The 9,990-nt window shown below is 33.8% G+C and overlaps 1 protein-coding gene across 1 annotated transcript in view; it reads left to right on the top strand.

Annotated features, from left to right (window-relative positions):
- The window catches only part of LOC103605231 (vacuolar protein sorting-associated protein 13C-like), a gene marked incomplete at its 3' end in the record, with an annotated part of 138,950 nt that overhangs the window by 103,162 nt on the left and 25,798 nt on the right, over positions 1-9,990 (top strand). Inside the window, exons 23-28 of the mRNA XM_008589816.1 lie at positions 1,436-1,565; positions 2,226-2,304; positions 2,978-3,117; positions 6,197-6,350; positions 7,983-8,062; positions 9,240-9,299. Coding sequence (XP_008588038.1) covers positions 1,436-1,565; positions 2,226-2,304; positions 2,978-3,117; positions 6,197-6,350; positions 7,983-8,062; positions 9,240-9,299 — 643 coding nt within the window. The remainder of the gene's footprint in view (positions 1-1,435; positions 1,566-2,225; positions 2,305-2,977; positions 3,118-6,196; positions 6,351-7,982; positions 8,063-9,239; positions 9,300-9,990) is intronic.

Raw genomic sequence — 9,990 nt, 5'->3', positions numbered from 1 at the left:
CGCAACCCTCGGTGTTGCTCCCGCCCCTCGCTCAGCCAGTGAGCGGCCGGTCTGTATGTGGGATCTGAACCCTCGGCGGGAGCGCCGCCGCGCTTCCCAAGCGGCGCACTAATGCTGACTTTTAAAAAACAGCTTTATTGAGATTGTATTAGTCCATGTTTGTTGCTTATAACAGAATGCCTGAAACTGGGTAACTTATAAAGAAATAAAGTTTATTTCTTAGTTTTAGGGTCTGGAAATTCCATGGCTCAGGGCCATGATGAGGACCTTCTTTTGGCTGAAAACTCTCTACAAGATCCCATGGTGACCAGGATATTACATGATGAGAAGGGGCCGAGCAAGAGGGAGCTAACCTCCTCCCTTGCTCTCCTTTTAAAGTCATCAGAACCCTGCCCATTACTCCTAGAATTTTTTAATCCATTCATAAGGACATAGTCTTTACAATATAATCACCTCTTAAAGGCCCCACCTTTCAATTACCATAAAAGGATTTCCCACCCTCTTAACAAAATGGACATCAAGTTTCCAGTACATGAACTTTTGGGGTACACATTTGAGCTATAGCAGAGGTATATAATTGACATTCAATAAGCTGTATCTACTTAGAGTGTATAATTTGATAAATTTTGGCATATCTATGTATCCCTGAAACCATCATCACAGTCAAGGTAATGAACACAGCCATCACCTTCAAAAGTTTCCTTCTGCCATTTGTATTCCCTCCTTTGCTTTGCTACCAACTTCTCTCCTCCCAATCCTTGAACAAGATTGGTCTGCTTTCTGACACATGGAAATGTTAGAATTTTCTAGAATTTTTCATTAATGGAATCATTGAGTTTTAACTTTTTTGTTTGATTTCTTTCATCCAGCATAATTAATTTGAGATTCACTCATGTTGTTTTATGTATCAATAGTTCATAGATACTCTCTGTCATGTAGATGTTAAACCAATCTTGCAGTTTACCAGATAAACCTCACTTGATGTTTCAAGAAATTTGTCCATCTTATAGTTTATTGGCATAAAATTGTTCATCTTTTTTTTCCCCAAGTGCTATCTTATATAAAAAGAAATAAAGCAAAGCAAGGGGATAGAGAGTGATGGGGTAGATTGTCTTATAATGAATAATCTTTGATACCAGGAAATAAAGTATGTAGAATCTTTTTGGTAGAGAATTGCGTTTGGAAAGATTTTTATAAAAATTACTTAGCTTAAAAGGTTTGGCAGCTTAAGAAGGATACATTTAAATTATTTGGAAACTTGGCTTCCTTAGAACTTCCCATTCCTTGACAGTGTTGTCTAAATGAGGCATTAATGTAATTAGATTAAAACATGTCCAAAGTAACTTTGACTCTACCATGTAGTCTTCAGTACCTTCCCTCCTATATAATACAGAGAAGCTGCTCTTAAAACCTTACAGCTGAATTGTATTTTTAGATTTAAAGTAGCAGGAGGACTTCCTTTGATGCATGTGAGAATTTCTGACCAGAAGATGAAAGATGTGCTATGTTTGATTAACAGTATACCTTTGCCACAGAAATCATCTGTACAGTCTCCAGAGAGACAGGTAAATGGTTGTAATAAAAATGCTGAATTTCTTATTTTCGCTACTGTTTTAGAGTAATGGTGGAAAGTCAGTTTTAGGGAAAGTTTATATGTGAAAGGACTAAAAATAGAGGAATTAAAGGACAATGTCTTTCGAATCTGTTAACTGTGTTTTAAATAAAACTAGAAATAGAAAAATTTTTTTAAAACATTGTAAATGAAACAATTGGTGTGAAATTTCCTTATATTTTAGACTTACAAGTTCTAGGTCACTTTAATTGGCATTGGTCTTTACAGCATAAAGGAAATGCTGGATTTCTGTCTACTTTGAAATGAAATTTGAGAGGGCCAACTGATGGTGATACTATTTTCTGGGGACCCATAACAAAGATGTACTTTAATATTGTAATAGACAGAAGCTAAATAATACACAATGATAAATAGACTTACCGTCTAGAATTGTACATAGTTTTGTCCTTGTACATGCAAGTAGTAGTCTTAATAATTTATAAATCTCAGATAACCGTTAGTCAGTTGCATAATATGTTTTATTGGAAATTTTGTGTATTGTGCGTGTATGTGTCTTTCCATCTCTATCCTCTTTTCAATCTTTCTCTCATTTAAGTATATTTAATTCTGCTATAGCAGTATTTTTAAGAAAACTTCTTGTATTCTTTGCTAGGTGTCCTCAATTCCAGTTATTTCAGGTGGAACAAAAAGTCTGCTTAATACTTCACTATTGCTAGATGGAGTGGAATCAGGTAAAGAAAGTAAAATATTCTTTCTCTATTAAACCAAGCATATACATTGTTATACAGAGGTACAACTTTCAGAAAATAAGGGAACTCTGAAAATTTTACAGTAATTTCCTGATTCTAGTTCTAGTTGTGCTACTAACCAACAGTGTGGTTTTGGTCACTTGTCTTTTTTAAGCCCCCAAATGAAGGGATTGACAGTGGAATTTTGTGATCGACAGTGCTTACTTACGATTTTGTGTAAGCTACTTTTTTGGTCCCAGTCTCTGTGATTCTTTTCTCCGGCTTTGGCCTAACTGGTCTCTTTTAATTTTGAACTAGAATGTAAGTTTCATGAGGACAGGACCTTATCTATTCTGGTCACTCTGGTGTCCTTTGTGGCTGGCACAGCCTGATTCATGGTAGATGATGCCCAGTTAGTATTTTATTAAATATTGAATGAATGAACTAAAGCCAAAAAAAAAAGAAGAACCACTGAAGAAAAGATAGTAGTGCTGTTTTATTTTAAATATGATGATCACATCCCAGGCTGAGTCACTTTGTGGGACTTTAAAAAAGCATTGAATATGAAGATTATATCTAATAAATTAATTTTACTTTGGGGATGTTTAAGCTTGAGTGTGTTATGCAATTTTCAATGGACATATTCTCAGTTCAAATGAATGTCTTTTTATCTTAGAGTCTGATGACGAGTATTTTGATGCTGAAGAGGGGGGTGCACAGACTGGTGATAGTATTCGAGGTTCAGAACTAAAAAAAGCTGCAGAGGTCCCAAATGAGGAGCTCATTAATCTTTTACTCAAATTTGAAATGAAAGAGGTGTGTATTTTTTTGTCCGTAAATAAAGTATATTAAAAATATATTAAGAATGTGCTTGCTTGCGCGTGCGCGCGCGCGCGCGCACACACACACACACACACACACACACAAAGTTTCAAAAAAAATGAAATGTAATTTTTTAAAAACATCTAAGAATGATCCATAGTATATCTGATCTATTTGGGAAAAGCTCTTGAATCTTAGTTTAGGATTTGCTTTTCTGCAGAAAATTCCTATGACATATTTACCTCAATTTTTTTAAACTTTCACTTTTGAGCTAAATAATGTTGTTTATTATCATGTTTATAATTTGGAAAAATGTAAACAACCTAAATTTCCAATATGCTCTTTCTACCCTTTAAAAGTCATGTAGTAAAAGGAAACATGGAAAGATGTTCACAATATATTATCATTCAGGAATAAAAAGATTACAATACCAATGATATTATAATTACCTTTAAAATTTTATGCATATATTTTATGTGATAAATGACAGTGTTCCTCTCTGGGTGGTGGGATTACAGTTTTTCATTTTTACCTGTTTACTTTTCCATATATTCTAAATTTTCTATAATTTATATTGCTTTGATAATAAAACACAAAATATCTAAAATGGGGATTTTCCAATCTAACATGGAGATTTTCCTTATTGAATGTTTTATATCTCAAAGTAAAAGCATGTCCTAAAATATGTCAGAAATACCAGATTTTAATTGTGTGTACAAACCTAAGTATTACCGGTATTTTTTTGAAGTAAGATGTGTTCTCTACCTTTACCCTTTTTGACATTTCTCTTTCTCTCGTACTCTCATCTAAAATAGTAGTAAGTCCCTTGACTCTAACTTCAAAGTACATTCACATGATTGCTGTTCCCTTCCACTGGTACTGTACTGTCCAAGTCACCATCATCTTTTGCTTGGATTATTGCAGTAGCCTCTTAACTGTCTCTGCTTCCATTAGGTATTCTGTTCTCCTTATAATAGCCAAAGTGATTCTTTTAAAGTGAAAATCAGATCATGTACTGTTCTGCTCAGAACCCTTCACTGGCTCAATCAGAGTAAAGGACTTCTCATGTCCTGCAAGTCCTTACACAAGTCACCCCATGTAACCATGTACTGTTCTGCTCAGAACCCTTCACTGGCTCAATCAGAGTAAAGGACTTCTCATGTCCTGCAAGTCCTTACACGAGTCACCCCATGTAACTGTTTGGCTTCATCTTCAATTCTTTCCCACCTTGCTCACTCTGCTCCAGCTGTATTTTATTTATTCCTTCAGTAAGTATTGAACATATGCCATCATGTACCAGACATTGTTTTAGATACTGAAAAACAGCAGTGAGCAAAATTCTTGCCTCATAGAGCTTACACTTGTCTTTTGTTCTTCCTTATATATCAAAGCACATTCTTTGTGCTTGCTGTTTCCTTTGCCTGGAACACTTTTTTCCTGCATGGCTTGATTCTTTACCTCCTGCAGGTATTTGCTCAAATGTCATCTTATTGGGAGGCCTGACCAACCAACATGAGATGGCAACCTTCACTTTCCCCAATTTTCTCTAGAATGTAAGCTTCGTGAGAACAAGGACCATGTTTGTTTTGATCACTCTGCTGTCCTTAGTTGCTGGCGTAGCCTGATACATGGTAGATGATGCTCAATAAATATTTTATTGAATGTTGAATAAATGGACTGAAGTGGAAAACAATCAGAACCACTGAAGAAAAAAATAGCACTGCTGTTTGAAATATTTTTCCCAGCATAACTCTTTTTTTTTTTTTTTTGCCATTGTGAGGTTTTAAATGTTTCTGTAGTGAGATTTATCAAATTTTTTCATTATGTCCTAGTTTTAGTATATGTTTAGAAAGTTCTCCTTTGTTACAAAAATATTTAACCATGATTTTATATATTTATGATTTCATTGCATTCATTTAAATCATTTATTTATATGAAACTTATTTTTGTATATCGATTTTGTACTTAGTACCTTATTGGACCTGTACTATCTTATTGTTATCTTACTGTTTTTCAGTTGACAGTCCTGGTTTTTCTTAAGTATATAATTATATCATCTGCTAATAATATTAATTTTTGCCTTTTGTTCAGAATTTATATTGTTCTGGTTACTATTGCTGCCTGTCAAGTTACCCTAAAACTTATTAGCTTAAAATAAAACAGCTATTTTATTTTGCTCACAATTTTGTGGGTTAGAATCTGAAAGGGCCTGGCTGGATAACTTTGTGTATAGTCTTTTTGGTTGCAGTCAGTTGTTAACTTGGGCGGCAGTCATCTGAAGTCTCAGCTGGACGTCCATGGTGGCTCATTCATGGGGCTGGCAGTTCACACTGGCGTTTGTATTGGGAGGTCACCTGGGACTATTGACTGAAACACTCATGGCCTCCCCAGCATGACAATCTCAGGATAGCTGAGCTTTTTACATGGTAACTAGCTTACCCCAGAGTGAGCATTCCCAGATGGGAGTTGCATGGCCTTTTTTGACATCAAAAGTCATTATAGTATTACTTCTTCTGTCCTCTATTGATTGAAGCATTCAGAAGCCTGCCCAAATTCAGAATATGGGGATAAAGACCTCTACCTCTTGATGGGCATATCAAAGAACTTGCATTTTAAAAAAATTGCTGTGTATATGTTTTATTGGCTAAATATACTCGTTGTCATTTCCAGAATTATTTTAAATAGTAATATGATGATGAACATTCTTGTCCTTTTACTTTAATAGGAATGCTTCTTTTATAAAACATCAAACATGATTTTTGTTTTGAGATACAGGTTTAAGAAAATCATATTAAGGAAGAATTCATACATTCCTGTTTTACTAAATTTAAAATAAGTCAATCATGGATGATAAATTTCATCGTGATTTTTATAGAGGTACTTATATTCTCAATGACAGAATTTAAGATGATGATTTTCAATTATGTTAAATAACTTTGTGGTAGTAGAGGGATATGAACAAAGTTTTCACTATTCTCATGGTGATAGATATGGAGAAAGGTTTTGTTTTTGTTATTTTAAGTATGATTCAAGCTTCTTATCAACTTTTCATTGGCTGTGCTAATTCTTTTAGGTGATTTTGGAATTTACTAAACAACAGAAAGAAGAAGATACAATTCTAGTATTTAATATTACTCAGTTAGGAACAGAGGCTACAGTGAGAACATTTGACTTAACGGTGATATCTTATTTAAAGAAAATCAGCTTGGATTACCATGAAATTCAAGGTAAAAGTCAAAAAATAGAAATAATAGCCAGTAATAAAAATAGCACTTTTGAGTTTCTGAAACACTTTCATTTATGTAATAATATTTATAACAAAAAATAGCTAGTACTGTTCTAAGTGCTTTACAAATAATAACTCAGTTGATGCTTATAATAATGCTCTGAAGTAGGCAGTTTTATTATCTCCAACTTACTATGTAAGTAAGACATAGATTGGTTATATAATTTACCCATAGTCACACAGCTAGTGAGTGGCTGAACCATGATGTAAGAAACCCTGAGGTCTGGCCCTAGGGCCTATATTCTTAACTACTATGATCTATTGCCTCAGAGAGTCCATGTAAATCCCCCTGATATAGGGAGCATTATTCCCATTTTACAAACAAAGAAAGGCTAAATAAAGATTAAATGCCTTACTTATTATCATATCTGTCATGAATGGCGACACCTAGTGTTCATCTCTGGTCTTATGATATTGAAGGCTACCTTCTTTTTGTTAAGGAGTGTTCATTTATCACAAGAAGTACCAGGTTATAAAAATAAAAATGGTAGGATGTAAAGTTAACTCTTTTCAAAGCTCTTATAGTTTATTGATTTCAGCGTATGTCTTGTGTGAGATATTTGAGGCATGAAGGAATGGATGAATCTACAGTAATTAGTATTTACTAATATATGCTTAATGCTTTAATAAAGTTTTGTGATTTTTTAATATTTGAAACTAAAACCTTAGTTTAGAAGAAAAATAGTGTTTTTTATCTTAGTAATTTTCAATAGACACAGTGTTAGATGGAGTTTACATTATGTCTTGAGGAGAAAAAATATAAATAATAAATTTTCTAGGCTATTTTTTCCTTTAGGGAAGGTTATGACCTTGGAGGTCAAGGGATAATTCTGAAATGTCTCAGAAGCAGGAGTTATAGAGCTGCAAGTAATAAAAGGTAGATAAAATGGTGGGTCAATCACTTCTCCCTCCACAGCTTTTAGAGGCAGTTGCTTGGTATATTTGAATAAGGGTGTAGAGGACATCTGGTAGTACCTGTTGTTTTTAAGTTAAGAAGTTTAACAATTCTCCTCCCTTAAAAAAAGTCTTTTCTCTTCTATGTAAGTTGCCTTTCTCAGTTAAACAAAGGAAAATTACTTAAATTTATTTAATATAAGTAAATTATTTGTTCGTAGAATTTTAGAGCCCGACAGGATATTAGAGATTTTTCTGGTACAATGTCCTTGTTATGTAATTGAGGAAATTGAATTTAAATAGTTTTTAGTAAGAATATAGAGATGAAATAGAATTTATATTTCTGGATTCTTACACCTGTAGTCTCACTATTGCCCCACAAATGCACGTAATGGCCTTAAAAATTTCTAGAGAAGTTTTGATTATATTTGAACACAGATACAAAATCAAATGAAAATAAATACACATGTTTTTAAGTAAGTTAGATGCCAAATGTAAGGGATTTGGATTGGTTTATTTCTTTGCCAGTGATGACCTTAGCATTTATGCACAGATATTCTTTTAAAGCTTAATTAGCAAATTTTTTAAAAAAGAAAAAGACATATAGAAAGTTCCAAAATTAAAAATGAGCAATTTATTTGAAACAATTTTTTTAAAAAAAACTTTTTCTTTAATCTAGGATCCAAAAAGAAGCCTCTTCATTTGATTAGCTCTTCTGACAAACCTGGATTAGATCTTTTAAAAGTGGAATATATTAAGGTAAGGACCATAGAATAATTATATACTTATTGTATAATCTAAACTATACTCTTGAAAGGAATAAGGTGACAGTACATTACTAAAGTTTCTGGATGTGTACCACAGTTTTTAATTATAGGAATATCTCTTGTTTCTTTTTCCATTTGTACATCTTCTTTCTCTTTCACTTAAGTACAGGGATATTACAAAGCCACTAAGCTTCTTGTCCCCAGAGATGGAAGCTTGGGATAAATTAGGTATTACTTCCATCTTCTGGGGCATTTTCACATACCTACGCTGGTTGTATATGTAGGTGACATTTGGCTGAGAGTATCCTACATCAAAAAAGATAAAGTCAGATTGAATTGGGTTCAGAAGAGAACTGCCAGAATTGGGAAGGAACTCAAAAATATATTGTAGGAGAAATGCTGAAGGAACTGGTGGTATTTAGCTTTATTCAAGATTAGTTGATTTGTTTAGTCATTCAACAGCTATTTATTGAATGTCTGTGTGCGTTACTGAATGTCTATACTGTTAGGCACTTGGGATACAGAGATGAAAAACATTCCCTGTCCTCAAGAAAATTTTAAACTGGTAGGGAGATAGGTATGTAAACAACAACTAAAATATAATGTGATTGATTCTCTGATAAAAGCACAAAGCTGAGAGGCAGGGAAACGAGCCAGGCCAGGAAACTTCTCACAGGAGGTAATCCTTTGAGCTTGAATTTACTATTTTGTTCCCAAGGACAGAACTAGGACCAGAGTGTCGTTATGATGGGAGATAGGTTCAGTATTGTTAAATCAGTTTATCTGAAGATTGAATTTGTAAGGAAATGAGGTTTCTTTCACCTGAGATATCAAAAAATAGGCTTGCTGAAGACTTACAGAGGGATTGAAGCATTAGGTGATGGATGGACTACATGATCTTATACCTTCCAACCTTCAGAGTTCGTCATTCTGACACCTGACTGAAGTTTCCCAGAAATGAATATCCTCCAGTGTTTGAAAAGGAGAACATATTTGCACAATTATAATAATTATGTGGATGTAGGCTTAAACTAATGACAATTAAATATATAATGTACTTAAAAATACATTTATAACTAAATATAAAGAAATTAACCAGAGATTATAAATAAGTGATATATTTACTTTGGTTTTAATTTCTTCTTTCAAACATTTGTTTCCTTTTTCAGGCTGATAAGAATGGACCTAGTTTTCAAACAACTTTTGAAAAAACTGAACAAACACTTAAGGTAAGAAATTCCATTAAAAAAAAATATCCTATTTGCTAGTATCCTCTGAGGAATATTGACTGGGTAACTTTTTTTGGATCTTGATTATGTCATCAATTAACCTTGTAAGGTACTTATTATGATCTGTCTTTATGATTCATCTTAGTAATGCTGTTGTTTTGACTTACTCAATCACATCCTAATGTCCTTAAAAGTTTGAGTATTATTTCTGAAGAAGGGAATGCTATAAACAGGGGACCTTCAATTTACAAAGAACAAGGTTATAAACAAACCAAACTACATACCATCATTTAATGCAGGGGTGAAAAAGTTTATAAAATACAAGGAGAGATGTTGAGTACTTTTGAAGCCATACTACTTAGGTAGTAGTACAGAGAAAGAAGAGGCAAAATATACTTGTGGGTGAAATTAAAAAGAAAATGAGACAGGTGAGTTTTAGATCCCATTTTTGAGAGATGAGAGAATCTGTTGTAATATTGTGAACCTTCCTTTTTACAGTTTTTAAATCCATTTATGCCTCGCTCAGCCAGTGAGCGGGAACCGGTCTATACGTGGGATCCGAACCCTCGGACAGGAGCGCCGCCGCGCTTCCCAAGCGGCGCACTATCCATTGCGCCAACGGGCCAGCCCTAGATCCCATTTTTGAGAGATGAGAGAATCTGTTGTAATATTGTGAACCTTCCTTTTTACA

This window comes from Galeopterus variegatus, unplaced genomic scaffold (assembly GCF_000696425.1).
Source record: "Galeopterus variegatus unplaced genomic scaffold, G_variegatus-3.0.2 Scaffold5666, whole genome shotgun sequence".
Classification (NCBI taxonomy): domain Eukaryota; kingdom Metazoa; phylum Chordata; class Mammalia; order Dermoptera; family Cynocephalidae; genus Galeopterus; species Galeopterus variegatus.
Note: the sequence above shows the minus strand (reverse complement) of the source record. Positions and strands in the feature narration are given on the sequence as shown.